The 16,602-nt window shown below is 53.7% G+C and overlaps 1 protein-coding gene across 1 annotated transcript; it reads right to left on the bottom strand.

The window, feature by feature from the left end:
- Positions 1-283: 283 nt before the first annotated feature.
- Positions 284-13,106, bottom strand: GDF10 (growth differentiation factor 10). The gene is made up of 3 exons (XM_059900448.1): positions 12,800-13,106; positions 2,521-3,446; positions 284-587 (listed from the first exon to the last, which is right to left on the bottom strand). Exons 1-3 carry the CDS (start codon positions 13,104-13,106, stop codon positions 396-398), a joined length of 1,425 nt encoding a protein of 474 aa, XP_059756431.1. The 3' UTR covers positions 284-395.
- Positions 13,107-16,602: the final 3,496 nt, after the last annotated feature.

Genomic DNA, 16,602 nt, shown 5'->3' with positions numbered 1-16,602 from the left:
ATTATTTAAACAGAGGTTCTTTCCATGTGAAGGGAGTGAGTGCCTTCAGGTTTGTAGTCTTCTTTCCAGGTTATGAGGTGATAGTCACAAAACCCAGCCTGTGGACATGTCCGGTTTTCAGGCCTTCAGAGCACAGCGGACAGGCCGTGGGCAACCATCAGGCCAGGGCTAATTCCCAGATCCCTTCAAAGGATTCGAACTGGCATTGAGGGGGCTGAGTCACCAGCAGTGAAAGACCCCAGAATGATGCCCTGGGGTGACAGATGGTAGCCTGCAAGCTGTGCCCTGCCTTTGCAGCTGCACCCTGAGTCAAGTGCTCACTCCAGAAGGTTCAGAGAATGCTGCCCTGCTGTGTGCAGGCGGGGCAGGTTCTTTCCACTCCAGAGAGGCTGGTCTTACCGGCAGGCACAGGTCTCCACAGACATGTTGGGGTACACCTTCAGAACCACATTCCGGTTCTCATCCAGGAAGAGGACCCCAAGAGAGTTCATCTTGTCGGGAACGCAGCAAGGCTCTGGGATGCCCGGGACAATGCCCACGGCCCTGACGATGCTCTGGATGGTGGCGTGGTTGGAGGGGCGGACGATCTGCAAGGCGGAAAGGAGCATGGTCACCTCCGAACTCTGACCACCCTGCAGTCCTCACCCACCCACCACGCTGCCTGCATGTCCTTGACTGAGGCCACAGAAAAGGCATTGACCTAGAAGAAAAGGTGAGATCACAGGGTTGGGTACACATTTCTTCTGAAATCAGTGGCAGACTGAGTCCTAGGGTCTTTTGCAAAAGGCCTTCCTGCCCTGAGGGCTCCCAGAGGGAAGGCACATCCCCTACATGGCACTGGCCACTTGGGGGCACCTGCGTGTCACACATCCCTGAGGAGCACCAGGAACTGGGCAGGAGCCCCAGAGGGAAGGCAGGGGAGAAGATTGGAGGTTCTGCCTGGGGCCATAGCTGCCCAGACTTTACAGTCCAGGGAGCACCGCCACGCTTGCCATGTGATCGCGTTCTCAGCACAGGAGGGGAAGCCCTGCAGGCACAAGTGCATCAGTGTGATGGGGCTGGAAACTCACAGCTCCCAGGTGGGTCTGACTTTGGGGTGTCAGGCGCTGCTTCATCTGCATCACCCCGTTTTGTCATTGAATCAACCTTATGGGGTGGGTATGACTTTAATTTTCCTGGTGAAACTGAGGCTTAAAATGACTAAATAACTGGACCAGGAGCCCTCAGTTAGAAAGTAGTCTGGCTTGGAAACTATGCTCGCTGGGCCCACACCAGCTCTCTTCCCCTCCCTCCCCAGGCAGCCTCTCACATCCAGAAGAGTCTGGGTCCCAGCAGCAAACACGGCACCTCCCACAAGATGAAGAGGACCACGTCACAGGTGCTTCAGCTCATTGTGGGCCAGAGTTTTATATGCACAGTGCCTCTGGTGGGGAGGTGGGAGGAGAGGGACACCGGCATTTGGGGAGTTCAGGCTGGTGTCAGGGAAGGTGGAAAGACAGCCAGGCAGCCTGATAAGGTAAGTGCAGGGTCAGCCAGCAGGAGCCTGCTGCACTCACCCTGCACCCGCCGGGCTGGGCCCTTCCAGCAGACGCCTGTCTCTCTGTCAGGCACCTCCCTTCCTCTCTCCTGCACATGCACGGCTTTGAGGAGAAGCCTCTTAATTCCCAAACAGGTTAATGCGGCCCCACGTCTGTGTCTGGGATTTCCCAGCTGGCTGATTTATTTACGTTCACAGTGGATTTATGCGCTGACTTCCTTTCTTGGAGAGGAAGGCATGACCTGGAACTCAGCAGAGGAGCTAAGTAGGAGGAAAGTGTGTGCTCTGTGCCGAGGTCGACATCAGCAGGCAGCCAGCCCACCGTGGTTCAGGATGTGGGAAGGTGGATGGACAGAACCACGGCCCAGCCTGGAGGGAAGGTGAGCATCTGAAAACCCGGGCCAGCGCAATGGGGAAAACAGCCCCATGCTGTGTGTCCTGCCGACTTGTGTGCAATGAGAGCTAGCTGCCCTGTGAGTTCCTGCCCTGAGTCGGGGATGGGGGATGGACAGTCACACTGGGAAGCCACTGAGGCCAACTCTGTGCTGGTCACAGACACCAACGCCCTGAGGTCCAGGCCAGGTTTCTAGAAGAGCCTTGGTGAGGAGGGGGCTTAAGAGACCTGACCTATGTGCAGGGGGCCAGGGTCTCCTCAACCTCTGTGGATATTGCTGTGTGGGAACACACACCTAAGGAGATGGATCTCCTGTTTTGCAAAAGAAGAAAGGTTCTGATTTAAAACTCAAATTCAATGAAGGCACAGCCAGACCCCATCCATCTGTGGGCTGTATCCACCCAACAGGCTGCCATTTTGGCACCTCTGTCTACCTATTCTCTGCCTTGAGTAGATGGGAGGTGTTATGATCCCTATTTACAGACAGGAAACAGAGTGAGGAGGCAGAGGGACTTGCCTGCAGGGGCAGAGCTGAGAGTCACAATTAGCCAAGGGGCAGAACACAGCGGGGCGACCCCATGCACTCTACCTTGGGCATGGGGAACTCGCAGGCTCCTGAGCAGTAGTAAGCGTCGAACGACTTGGGTGAGATGACCCATTCATTCCACCCGATGTCTGCAAAGTCCACCTTCAGATACCTCCGGGAGCAAACCCGCGGCTCGTCCCACTGCTTCCTCCGGGCTTTCTGCATTGTCTTCTCGTCAAAGTCCAGCACCTGCGAGGAGGCCATGAACACATCCTGGCCCTTCTTCCTGCGGTCCCTGCGGCCCGGCCGAGGCTTCAGTGCACGGAAGGGGCTGGGCCACAGCTCGTGCTTGTGGTAGTGCTGGGCGTGGGGGGCATGTGCCGGCCTCTCGTCCAGCCCCGGCAGCTCGTTGTTCTGGAGCAGCCCAGTGGCCTGCGTGGCCCGGCGCACTCGGGGGTCCGCTGAGCTGTTGGGGGCTGCTCCAGGCTCTGGGTCCCCAGCCTGGAAGGGGTCATATCTCTGCAGTGTCACTGCCACGCTGTTAGGCTCTGAGATGGCCAGGTCGTCGGCGTAGATGAGGATGTAGGGTGCGTGGGGGCCGGGCCTGGGTACCCCCGGGTCCTCCTCCCCAGAATCCAGCTGGGCAGACAGGAGCAGCTCGCCATCCCGGCGGGCCGCCTTGACGATGGGGGAGATGTCCTTGGCCCGCCACAGGCCCCGTGGCGGGGGCAGCAGGGCCATGGTCCCGCGGAGCAGCCCCTGCGTGGCCATGTTCTGCGAGAGGCTTCGGAAGAGCAGATGCTGGCGTGCTGGCGGGCCCGGGGGCAGAAAGTGGCAGGATGCATTCTTGGCCCACTGCTTGCATGGTGCCTTGCGTGCCCGGGGCCACTGCGGCTCCGAGTAGAAGTGGAATGTGGCCATGAGGATCATTTCCGAGTCCTGCATGGAAGTCAGGTTGAAGAAATACACGGTCTTCTGGTTGACCACTTCTGCGAGGGAAGGACAGACCACAGCCTGTTAGGTTGTGTCCTGGACAGGCCCCCGTGCTCATAGGGTGTCCCGTCCAGGACGTGGAGGAGGAACGCCCATTGAGGGAGCATTTCCAGGCCAGCCAGACTTTCCTCATCTCCTGTAATCCTCACATTGAACTGATGAGGGCACCCTTTGCTATTTTCACGGACCAGATGAGGATGAGGGATTGAGGTCAGAGAGGTTGGGGATTGTCATAACCCATTGCAAAGAAAGGAAGAGAAAAAGGTGGCAGACAGGGTAGATGCTCAGGGCTGCTGGACCGTGAAGCTCCAGTTCCTGCCTCTGCACTCCAATGCCTCTCAATGAACAAATGATCTCCCCCACCTTCATTCATGAGATAAGGTGGAATCAGGTATTTGGGATAGCTTGGGTTGGGTCTGAGCCCTGCTGACAGTAGCCCCCCTGTATCTGCACAGCTTTCTATTTTATAGACATTAAATACAGTCCTTCTTCCAAATGAGGTAAGTTAGAGTGCCTCACGCTCTCCCAGCATTCTGAGTGGCTTCTGAGGGAAACTGGACTTAAGAACACAGCCATTTGGGTGTCTGCTATTTATTCTGCCCAAGCCCTTTTAAACTTGTTTTACAAAGAAAAAGCACTATCAGGGTTGTACCAGGTCACTCAATAAAATCTCCAACATCCAGGTTGCTCTCCAGAGGCCGGAACTGTGATACGGACCGGGATCCCTCAAACATCACATCTGCAGCTCGAGAATACTCTTGGCCCCTGCATCCCTGGGGCTGTCAACCACTCTTTCCTTTCTCTCTTGGTTCTACCAGGTGTACACCAGGACCCCAGGGCAGAAAGCTGCCCCAAGCCCTGGCAGCATGAGGTCTGTGAATAGCAAGCCCTCTCTAGGGTTTGGATGGGAGGGAGGCATCATCTCCCTGTGATGCTGCAGAAGAGCCAGAGACCAGAGCTGTCAGGTGGGCTGTCTCCCTCCCGCTGCCCTATTTCCTGTTGCCAGGGGTCTGTCTGCTGGGTGAAGCTGGGAGAGGTACAGGGCTTCCAAGAGCGGGAATGTGTGTGTGTGTGTGTGTAGAAAATGGGTCACAGTTTCTCTGACACCTGCATCCACAGATTCAGCTGGCATTTTTTAAACCAAAATCTTCAGTTTAAGGGGCTTCCCTGGTGGTGCAGTGGTTGAGAATCTGCCTGCTAATGCAGGGGACACGGGTTCGAGCCCTGGTCTGGGAAGATCCCACATGCCGTGGAGCAACTAAGCCCGTGCGCCACAACTACTGAGCCTGCGCGTCTGGAGCCTGTGCTCCGCAACAAGAGAGGCCGCGATAGTGAGAGGCCCGCGCACCGCGATGAAGAATGGCCCCCACTCACCGCAACTAGAGGAAGCCCTCGCACAGAAACGAAGACCCAACACAGCCAAAAATAAAATAAATAAATAAATAGAAATTAAAAAAAAAAAAATCTTCAGTTTAAGGTTATTTGTTTCTATTGGGATGAAGGCATAATTCTACTGGGAAGAAGGCATAATTCAATTGGGAACTTTCATGTACTTTTAAGGGACTACAAGAAAGAGGAAGGAAGGAAAAGTCAGAGGGCCCAATAAATGCCAGTCAAAGCTTGGGTGACATTCTAAAGACACTACCTTACCTAATTCTCAGAAAAAATCCCTCAGCATGTCCACAGCAGCCCCTCAATATGTCCACACATAAGGAGAAGCACGAGTCTTGATGCACATTTAAACCTGGCTTCCCCAAACACTGCGGCCTTGAGTGTCATGGTCCTTGAGTCCTGAATTTCCCAAAGCTCACAGATCACTGCCTTCCTCCCCTGGAGATGCTGATTCAGAGGGTCTGGGACAAAGGGGCCCAGGAATTCTTATTCTAACCAGCATTCTAAGGGATTGTAAGTTTGGGAAGCAACGATGGGCAGTGGCTGTGTATCTGCAACATCCGGGGTTGACTTGTGGATGGGGTGCAAGTTCACCAACAAGGCAGCTCCTACCCCGCAAACTGGGAAAGGCTCTAGGAACCGGGCTCCCAGGCCTCAACGGGACCATGCCTTGCTCATCTGCCTCAGAGAGACAACAGAATCTCTATCTCACCTGAATGCTTGGAGGATTAAATAAATAACATATGTAATGTGCCAGGCACAAAGGGGGAATCCCCCAAATGTGCTCTATGCCACTTTTATCTAAATGACCAAGGCTGGCAGAGCAAGCTCCTCCTACACCAATTCGGGCCCCTCTTACTCAATGGTCCAGCTAACACAGCAGAGAAAGTGTTTTCTTTCATCCAATTCAAGTCAACTCCATTGTTCCGCTAACAGGTTCTTTGCAGGAGAACACTTCAGAGGCTCTAAAATAGACATTTCTGACTCTTTCCAAAGAGGTGGCCCTTCACAGCAGGATGCAAGCATCTTTGGCCTAGAAACCTGTGGCTCTTGGTGAGAAGGAAAACAGCAGACTGGGGGAACCGAGATGGGGCTTCCCAGAGAAAAGCACCTTGGTCCCCCTTCCAGTACCAAGGTAAAGAACGAGAGAGGATATAAAGGATAACTGTGACCAGCAAGGCAGGGACAGCAGCCTTGGCTTGAGGTGGGTGTGGCCCAATGAAGGTGCTGGGAGGACTGCCCCAGGGTGGCAAAACGTGTTGTAGAGGAGGATGGGGTGGCCTCCCCTGGAGGTTATTTCTGCACGGGGTGCAGGAGAGGGACAGCAAATGCTGCCCTTCCCTTAGGATGGAGAACCACAGAGAGCACGTGCAGGAACTCAGAGAGGGAAGAACCTTAGAGGTCAGGCAGCCTGATTAATTACACTCAGGGCAGGAGTCCTTCCTCCATTTGGCTTGAATGCCTTTGGTCATAGGCAGCTTGCCCCTCACAAGGCAGCCTGATGCGTGATGACCCTCCCTGCTGGGAACCGTGGAGGGGGAGATGGGTCACTCCCATCTCCAGGGCATGAAGGGCCACAGGCTGGCCCAGCTCTCTGACTGTGCCTGCACGCCTGCATTGCAGGGGGCTCCAGGCTGTGGCTGAGAGAAGCCACCTACCTGAAGCCTCCCAGCTTGGATGAGCCCAGGTCACAAAGGAGAATCTCCAAAGAGTAGTCCCTATGAACTGTGCCGGTGCCTGTGGCTCCCATCTCATGGTCAGCTAGAAAAGATCCTTCCTTCCTCCCTCCTATCATTCCTCTCTCCCTTCCTTCGCCCCTCCCTGCCTCCCTCCCTTTTCCAGATAAATATTTGGGAAACTCCTACTCTGGGCTAAGTGTTGGGCTGATCAGTGTCCTAGCAAAGGTGATTAGAGGCACTCAGAGGAGCTCAGTCCAGGGATGAGACAGACAGTGATGGTGGGGACCCGCACCTGCAGCGCCCATCACAGCTTCACAGAGCTGTGTCCAGGAGAGGCCCCCGGCATGCTGGGTGCTTTCAACCTCAGGTCACCATCCTGCTCAGAGCTCTCCATTGCCAACCCTTTACCAAGGCCCTACTTGACCTGGCCTGCTTACCTCCCCAACTCCATCTGCTCCCCGCACCCGCATCTCTGCCCCAGTCACCCTGGCCTTCCTGTCCTTACAAACATGAAGCTACCATCTCGGGGCTTTGTCCCAGCTCTTCCTTCTGCTGTCATCACTTCTCCTCTAGGAGTCACTCCTCTCTCCTTTGGGCCTTTGCTCAAGCGGCATCCCCAGCAAAGGGTACCACTGACCCCCTTGGCTGAAGGAACAGCCCCATCACTCTGTCCCTGGTTTCATTTGTCTTCACGTCACTTTGGGACATCCTGATATAATATATTTCGTTGTGATCGTTTCTCTTTCCCTCTAGAACACAAACTCCAAGAGGGCGGGGCTTTGCCAGCTGTGTGCACTGCTGTATCCCTAGATCCTAGCACAAGGCCTGAGTGATCGTCAGTGCTCAGAAATGTGTGCTGAATGGCAGGGGAGGGGAGGGGTCTTTGTTAGATTGTCTGCTTCACTTAATAAAGTGGGTTCCTGGCCTGCTGCCCTGGGGCTCAGTGAACATCCTGAAAGAAGTCCAGAAAGTCTCCTTTGGAAAGATATAGCCGATTATGCAAATCCAGCTGGAGGAACTGCACAGCAGGACGTTTGTCCAGTTACTTCCCCTTGAGCCTTAGTTTTCTCATCTTTAAAATGGGAATAATATTGTTTACTGATTAGGAAGCTCCAAGTTCCAAGCGTATAGGCATGCTTGATTCCTCGTGTTCACAATGAGGGCAGCAGACATGGCAAATGGACAAAAAGATGGAGCTTCAGAGAGGGTATGTGACTACATAACTACATAACTTGCTTAAAGTGCTTAAAGCCCCCCAGCTGGTAAGGGGCAGAGCCAGGGCGTGCTTCCAGGCCTGTCTGACCCCAAGCCCATGCCCTTCCCCACCCTCCCCAACCAGGTGCTCTGGATAGAATCGGGGTCTGCCTAACAGCTAAAGTAACAAAGATCATGTGCTGTGAACTCTAAAATAGTTTGCAAACATTTTGTGTTCTGCCTCTCCAGGAAAGAAAGGACTGACCTTATTTAGACAAGTTGATCTCTCTATGGTCTTTGGAAATCTGAGAACCCTAGTCAGGTCCACTCTACTGGGCACTCAACCTCCTTCCCAACTCTTAGGGATGGGACTAGAGAGGAAAGAGGTAGGGAAGCGGCCCTAGTCCAAGGGTCCCCCCAGGCCCCCTGCTGGCCAACTCTCAGGCCAAGAGGACCCTCAGACTGCTCTGCTCTGTAGAAACAGAATCCAAGTCACCTGGAGATCTGTCCCTTCACTCATTGCCCCTGAAACAGCCATCAGGGTGACCAGAGTGAGAATACCGGGCTGAAGATGCAAGCACCAACGTAATAAGCTGAAGGAAGGAAGTGGTGGGCCACCAGTGGTGGTGCAGAGAAGGAAAGAGAACCAATGTGTACTGAGTGTCTATTTTTAGGCAGGCTCCAGAGTCAGGGTTTAAACCCTGCTTCATCACTGACTAGCTGTGGGGCCTTAGGAAGTCACACAACCTTCTCTGCGCCTCAGTTTCCTCATCTGTTAATCAAGCAGAATATGTGTACGTGCCTCCTGAAGTTGTGAGATCATCTCTGCAGTGCTCTCAGCAAGGTGTCTGGCACCCAGCACATGCTCAGAACACAGTGGTCATGTGGTGTCACAAGCTACTGCTACAGTGAGGACCCCACACCCCTGGCCCCTGTCCTCGCGCCCAACGGGAGGCATTGCCACCCGTCCACCCTCTCCAGCAGGAGCCTGAGAATCTTCACAGCCTCTTCCCCCTCCTGCATGCAACTTATCCCGGTTCCTATTTCTCCACATCCTGTTTCTCCACAACCACCCTGAACTCTGCATCTTTCCACCACTGTCTTAGCCCACAGTCTGATCTCGACCACCACTGTGACCCCAGGACACTGTCACCCTCACACCACACTCGTGCTTCACAGGGAATCATTTATTACAGATGAAGAGTTAACAGCCTTCACAAACTCTACATATCAGTAAGAAAAAGACCAGAACCCCAAGTGGATGAAGTGGTTTCCATGGGAAAAATTTCAAATGTCGAAAAGCATGAAAAACAATTCAGGATGACCAGCAATGAGAAAAAACCCAGTAACTTCAAAGGAGAATGAAGATATAACAAGTTTTACCTGTTGCAACTATGATCCCATTAGGGTAAAAACTATATACAATATTCCACAAAATATTAACTCTGGTTATATCTGGATTGCGATTGGGGATGATTTCTTTTCTTTACTGTGATTTTCTATGATTTCTGGATAAGTATGCATTTCCCTTATAATCTCTTGTCTCTCCTTCTCCCCTCTCCTCTTCTCTCCCTCCCTCCCCCTCCCCCCTCCCTCGCCCCTCTCTCACCATACGCACTCTCTATACTGCCCCACTGCTTACAGGTCTTGGTGGCCCACTGGTTCACTTCCATTTTCTGCCTCTTTCTTCCTGTTGTTTCCTCATTGAAACCAAACGCCTCACAGTTCCAGGCACATAGGGCTCTGCTTCACTTCTACACCTGGCTAACACCCCCTGCCCTTCAGAGTCTGTCTGGGGCCTCCTCTGCTCTGTGAAGGCTTCACTGGACCCTCCCCACCAGCCCTTCCCCTGCCAGGTCAATGCTGTCCTGTGGGGCTCCTGAAGCCCACCCCCAGCCCTTTCTCACTCCACTGCCCTACCTGTGCTGCTGGTCACATTCTTCTGTTTACTTCTCCCTTCTCCACCAGCCTGTGAGCTTTTTGGGGCACGGCCAATAGTCTATGCTTTTCTGTGTCCTCTGAGCTTACAGCACCTGCCACTGAATGAGGTGCTCAGGAAAGACTTGGGGAACTGACTGTGACTTTTGGCACTGTCGACAGATGAGTATGTATTATTACTCTCATTTTAGAGATAAAGACACCAACCTCAGAGAGGTTAAGTAACTTGCCCAGTATCACATACGTAGGCGGAAAAGCCTAGATTTAAATGCAGGTCGTTTGAGGCTGCAGGTGTCTAACCTTAACCCTTATGGTCAGGCTCAGAAGCTCTCTCCACTGATGTAGACTGAAGCTCTCTCCACCCATGCACTTCAAGGAGCAATGGAAGGGAGGGAAGGAGCCGGGTGGCTGGAGTAATAATAGTAGAGCTAAAACATTATTGAACTTACATGTGCCAGGCACTGTGTTAAGCACTGAACATATCTCAGTTCATTAAAAAAACCCTATAAGGAAGAGAGCATTATTAGTCCCATTTTAGAAGGGAAAAAAACTGAGTCATAGACAAGATCAGTCCCTGGCCCCAGTCACAGACTCAGGATTTGGCCCTTACCACTCCAGCTCACAGCCTGCGCTTGGAACCTGAGTTGTGCTGCCTAGAGGCAGGCAAGGGACACAGCTCCACTGTAACACGGGTTGCAGGGACCACCCCACTGAGGCAGCAGAGGTCACCGTCACGGAGCAGGCTGGGACCGGTACGATCCAGGACCAGAGCTGAAGCCCCCCACATGTGTGCCTCATCCATAAAATGAGGGGTCCCCACCCAGGCTCACACCTCCTCACAGCTTGGTCGCTGGGTCACAAAGCAGGCACTCTGAGGGCTGGTGAGGGACTGGGTATGAACCAACTTAAGTCAGTCAAGGGAGGAGAAGGGAAACCAAGCTGCCTGGGCCTACTCTCTGCCAGGCACAAACCCCACCTCATCCCATTGAATCTTCACCCCACCCCCACTATGTGCACAAAAAATTGATACTCAGAGAGGTAAAGCGATGTGTACCACAGCACACATACTAGTAGCAGGTGGAGCTGGGACTTGTACCCATAGCTGTTTCAAATGGTTCCAAACAAGAGTATTGGATTTGTCAAATAGTCCTAGACTGATCCAGAATAATTCTGATCTCCCAGGATCTGATCCATCCTCTGTCTCCTAAGTCCTGGGCTCAGTTCTGATGGAGGTTGGGGGAGGGGGCTAGCAGTGAGAACAGCATGAGCCTGACAGATGGACGGTGCCAACCACTGCCACTGTGAACAGCTTGCCCTGGCCTGGCCTCAGTCTCCTTATCTGTAAAATGGAAGGACTGGATCTGAAGTACTGTCGCCAGATCCTTTTCAGGGCTAAGTGTTGCTTGTACCACCCCCAGCCTGTGAAGACTGAAAAACAGACTGTGCACCTCCATGCCTGGGCCTGCAGCAACAGGGTGGGCTCAATGGGCGTGCTCATCCCTTATTGCAGCAGTGAACTTACTGGCCTTGCTTTCCTCAACTGCAAGGCTTTGGGGACTGAGTTAATGGATGCAAGGTCAAATCTACACCTATATGAACACAAGTGTTTTGTACTCCAGGGAAACACGATGCACCAACACTTAAACTGGCCAGTGCTGGGCTTAGGGCTTACACATATCAACTCATGTCATCTTTCCTGCAATGCTACAGGGAAGATACTACCATGACCTGCCCATTTTGTGGATGAGTACACTCAAGTCCACAGAGCTTCAGTGATTTGCCCAAGATCATGGTCGTGCTAGATGATTCTTGAGTGACTTAATAATGGTGCTCCAGAAATGGGCCCCAAGAGGTGAATAAAAGGTACCAGGGAGGATGGAGTTAGATCTGGTTGGCCTGGAACCCAGGAACAATGACCTAGTGAGTCTGCCCAGTAGAGGATGGGGGGAAGGGCCTTCTCTGTGGCAGGAGCTCCCAGTACATGTTTATGCGAGACCAAGCTTCCAGTGTCTGGCTCTGAGGCCACGGTGTGGTACCCTAAGTAACACAGCCAGTGATCAACAGGGAGGTGGCAGATCTGACTCCAGGCTGTCTGGCCCCACTGTTGGGCTTGTTCCCATCTACCTCAAGAGGGGGCCCTACAGACCAATGGTCTTTCTCCTGATGAATGGCCTCCTCCTTCACAAGGGCTGCAGGGGACCCCTACCCACATTTTCTGCAATGGCATTCTGAGACCATGAGTAATCTCCATGACAACCAGGGTCTTCCCATCACCCCTGCCACCAGGCTGTGCCTCGTCTCTGCTCACCCAGGGCCTGCAGAGGTCACCCAGCCAGGGTGGGCAGACAGCTGAGGCAGGATTCTGAAATGCTCTCGGAAGCAGGGCAGGTAGGGCTCGGTGCAGCTCTATCCAAGGTATGGGTAAAGGGGAAAGGATCTGCCCAGGAGGGGCAAGGGCAGGAGAGGGGCTGGGAACCCCACTGCCCAAGCTTCTAGACCTTTCCTCAAACCCCCATAGTCTGAACACTTCATGCTAGTGCCTAGCAGGCCTCAGTCTCATGTACCCAAGGCTGGGCACCCAAGGCCATTCTCATTCCACCCCGCTTCCCCAACTGCCACACCCACTAAGTGCCCCAGCTAGAGGGGCACACCCCCTGCCTGGGCCCAGTGCCTGGCACTTCCATCAGGGCTGCATTACACCCACCTGATGGGCTCTCTTCAGTGCCTCCTTCATCTGTCAAGAGCCAACACAGCTGAACGCTGTGACATGGATCCCTACCCCCCGAGCCCCGCCACACACACACGGTGAGCTCACCCAGCCCAGTCCCATCTCCACGCTGTGCTTAAAGCCTTGTGGATGGGGTCGTCTGTGTCCGGCAAGTGTGACACCCTCCGAGACTTGGCGGCACCCCAGGGGCAGGAACTCTGTCACTCTGTGCCACTTCGGCGTCCCCACGGGAGGCTCAGGGCCTGGCACAGAGTGCTCGGGGCGGGCGGGGTGGGGGGAATAGTTAATGGAAGAATGAATGAACCAGTCAATGAATAGAAGGAAGAGGCAAAGCGGAGGTACAGGGGTGGGAGGATGGACACGTGAGGAGGACCGGGGAGGATGAAGAGAAGGGGGCCCCAGGGCCCCCTCTACTTACCCAGCCGGGCCCGGAAGCTGCGGACCGTGTTGCCCCCTCCTGGCCGCGCGCCCCTTCGGCTGTATTTCTCATAAAGCCGGAGCATGTGGACAGCGACCATGTCCTGGGTGCCGGGGCCCAGAGCAGCGGCCGCGTCCCCTGGAGACCGCTGGGGGTTCTTGTACCCCGCCAGGCCGTCGGCCGCCGCGGGCGGGGCGGGGGCCGTGTGGCTGCCGCCCGCGTCCTGGAGCAGCAGCAGAAGCAGCGGCAGCAGCGGCAGCACTTGGGGCCCCGGTCCCGGGCTGGTCCGAGCGGGGCCACGGGCCATGATGGGTGGCGGAGGCGAAGGGGTCGGAGCCGGGGAAGAGGAGGAGGAGGGATATCGAGGGCGCACAGGAGGCTGAGAACAAACCCTGCGGCGGGAGGGCGCGCGGGCAGCACCGGCAGGCGGGGCGCGGAATGTCGAGATCTGCGCGGGGCAGAGCTGGGCGCGCAGCCGGGCGCACGGTACGGCCAGCGTTCACGGCCGTCCGGAGCCACGCAGAGCCGAGCCGAGCCCAAGCCGGCGCGCTGCCTCGGCGGACGAGCGGCGAAACTTTGCAGCCCCAGGCGCGTCCGGCTTGGCGGGTTCGAGGGGCGGGGCGGGGCGGAGCGGCCGGCTGCGCCCTCGCGGGGGACCCGGCTGCGCGCCCCGAACCACTCCGGGCCGCCGCCTACACTGCCGTCCGTGGCCCGGCCGCGGTGTGCGTGCGCCCGAGTGTGGCGGTGTGCGCGCGCAGGGGTGTGCGCCGGAGTGTGCGCCCAAAGTGTGGGTGGCGTGGGCGTGGGCCGGCGCGCTCCCCGCTCCCCTGCGGAAAGCCGGAGACCCGGGCCCCGGCCCGGCTCCTGTGTGTCGGCGCCTCGGCCTGGCCGGGACTGCGTAGGGGCTGGGCGGCATTTAGGGGGGGCCCTCCTGCCGGGTTGCCCCTGCAATGGCATGTGATGATTGTGGTTGCAAGATGACAGCTCCCCCGTGAGGACTCGACGGGGGAATGTGTGTGCGCCCAGTTGTCTCTGAGCCAGTGTGTGCCCAAAATGCAAGAGTGAGGGGAACGCGAAGCCTCCTCGGCATCCTTTGAAAAGAAAAACCCTAACGCTAAAGCTCAGCCAACCCAGGACAACTGGAACAAAATCCTGATTAAAATTCAGAATTAGTCGACTGACCCTTTATTTGGCAACTATAATTCTGGTTGTTGAAGGAACACATCAAAGGTGCTTATTAATCTTTGCACATGTAGCCATCAGGCTTGTCCTGAAAAAAAGACATGGTTTTAAATTGTTTTACAAAACGTTTCCAAACTTCAGAATAGGAGAAGAAAATGCTTAGCTTTCCCAAGACTGTGTCACAGTGAGGGTGCAGTGAATCCCTGACCCACCACCCCTCAGTTTAGCCCTGGGGCAGAAGGTCATGAGCTTCATCTTGCCTTTAGCAGGGTTTCTTGTCCATGGATAGAATTTCAGGGCATCTGTGAACTTGGATAGGGAAAACTTACGTCTTTATTTTCACTAACCTGTACCTGCAACTTAGCATTCCATATTAGAAACACAGGTAAACAACTACAGTGGTATTAACCATACCTGTGACTTTGTCACCAATAGCCACCAAACACAGATATTTTCATATGACATTTTCTTATCATGTTTCAGATTTCTCAAAATATCACTTCTTGCTCATCACTATTCTGAAATTAAAGTAGTCAAGCTCGCTGCTAGTTATTTAATGAATTAATTAAAAGGCACACATATCACTATGTTGCAAAGTTGTTTTAAAAAAACATTTTGATAATTCTATTTGAATGTGATTGGCTTCCTCTGTAACCCTGCATATTAAGAACATTCTTTTGAAAAACAGTCTATGGGCTTCCTCAGATTGAGTTAGGGGTTCAAGGCCTACATAAAAGGTTTAGGAACCCTTCTGAGGGAAGGAAAGGACCTCTTCAAACCCATATTCTTCCAGCAAGGTCCAGGATACTGTCCATACTACATTTCTAAGGACTATTTGCAAACTTGCAAACACGCTGTTCCCTTTACTTGGTAACTTTGGGCTCCCTAAGCCAAAATAGTTACTTTTCTTGGAGGACTCACAATGCAATAATTGAAAAATTGCTGGAGAAAGCTTCCGTTTGGTGTGTAAAACACAACCCATTTGTAATTTTTCAAAATCTTGCAGTGTCAAATTAGAGGCCATCCTATTGAAAGCCTCAGAACCTCAGGCCTGTAGCTTTTGGAAAACGATAGAGAAGCATTTTATTTCTTTTGATAATTCGCACACATCACGTTCAACTTCCCGTTAGTATAGCTCCCGTTTGTTTGGTGAAACAGTTTTCAAAAACGGTGTGCCTGGAGGTGAGATGACCAGTCACAGTCTTGGACTTGATGAATCTCTCCTCGAAAATGATCCACACCAACTTTTACTGCTCCCTTCCCCCAGCCCCACCGCCACTTCCCTCCTTCTCCCTGTGCCCCTCACTTCCCCTCCGCCCCCCTCTCCTCTTCTCCCCCAGAATGCCTCTGACCTGTACCGGCTGGGGGTAACCTCTGCTCATGGGTAGTTTTGTCTCTGCTGGGGCCATACACAATCGAGGCCTGTGAAAAGGAGTGTGAGTCCGCAGGAGGCCGGGACAAGCTGGGCTATTCGGGGTCTGTGTCCATTAAAGCCTCCTTGCTCTCCTTAACTCATTCCCGCTCCATTCAAACCAGCCCGAGGGTCAGGCTTTAGCCGGCACTAAAACCTGTAGGGTACAGATTCTCTGACATTGTTGGGAAAGAATTAAGGCATCAGCCGGGGACGGCTAATATTTCTTGCCTCATTTTATTGCCGAACAGCGGGACTGTAAAGTCTTGAACACTGGAGCACTATGGCCCCCTTTCATGTAGCCGAGATGATGGGATAAAAATGTGTTTGGTGAAGCAATTCAGATTACCACCGGGTCACATCCTCGCTGGCTCCCAGCATCGCCTGCAAACAACATCGCTGAGACAAGAAACAATCGCTGTGCAACTTCAGCTCAGGCAGAACAGTGTTACTAGCGTGGAAATGAGGCTAACTGTGGAGCTTGCCAATGAGAATGTTTGGTTTTTAATAGCTCAGGCTGCAGCTCAAAATAAGAGTTGAGATGGCGGACGGTGGATTCAAGTCCTGAGAGCTGTGATTTCTCACAGCTTCTTACTAAAATGATCCTGGTCCTGGGAGCTTCCGATGCTATTTTTACCAGGGTCTCTGAGGTCTTGAACTTGCCGTCAGGGATGGAGAGTGTTCTCTCTAGGGTGATGAGAGGTTGTTTGGGGAACCTCGGTCTCCCAGGCCTATCTGCCACGTGCTCTGGGGTGGCAGGGTTTCCTTAGGCTCAGAAAGCCCTGAGTCTCCATAGTTATAAAGCTCCACACTTGAGTAAAGGAGAAATCAAACTCTGGATAGTCTGGGAAGCAAGCTGATTCAGTTTCATCTGGAACCTTGCCCCAAGTAAACCCCAAAGGAAATGTTCCTGAGCAGTTGTTTCATGATATTGTCCAGTTACCTTGTGGGAGAGTCATTTTGTGGGTCTAACTAGCTCTGTCACCCTGGGACGGCCCCATCATCTCTTTGGAACCCTGGGTGCCTCCTGTTTAAATGAGAAGACGGACCTCCCGGCTGTTTCAGCTCCGACATGCTATGCCTGAGTCTGTGGACTCATGTCAACTCATTCTTGGAAATGAGAGCATCTCCATGACCTTTTAGAGTCAATTGGGATGAGGTTCATATCCCTATTTTCACCCCTACCTTGCTGTATGGCCTTAAGCAAGTT

Source organism: Balaenoptera ricei, chromosome 16 (genome assembly GCF_028023285.1).
Source record: "Balaenoptera ricei isolate mBalRic1 chromosome 16, mBalRic1.hap2, whole genome shotgun sequence".
Taxonomy (NCBI): Eukaryota; Metazoa; Chordata; class Mammalia; order Artiodactyla; family Balaenopteridae; genus Balaenoptera; species Balaenoptera ricei.
The sequence above is the reverse complement of the archived record's forward strand: the minus strand, read 5'-3'. Positions and strand labels throughout refer to the sequence as shown.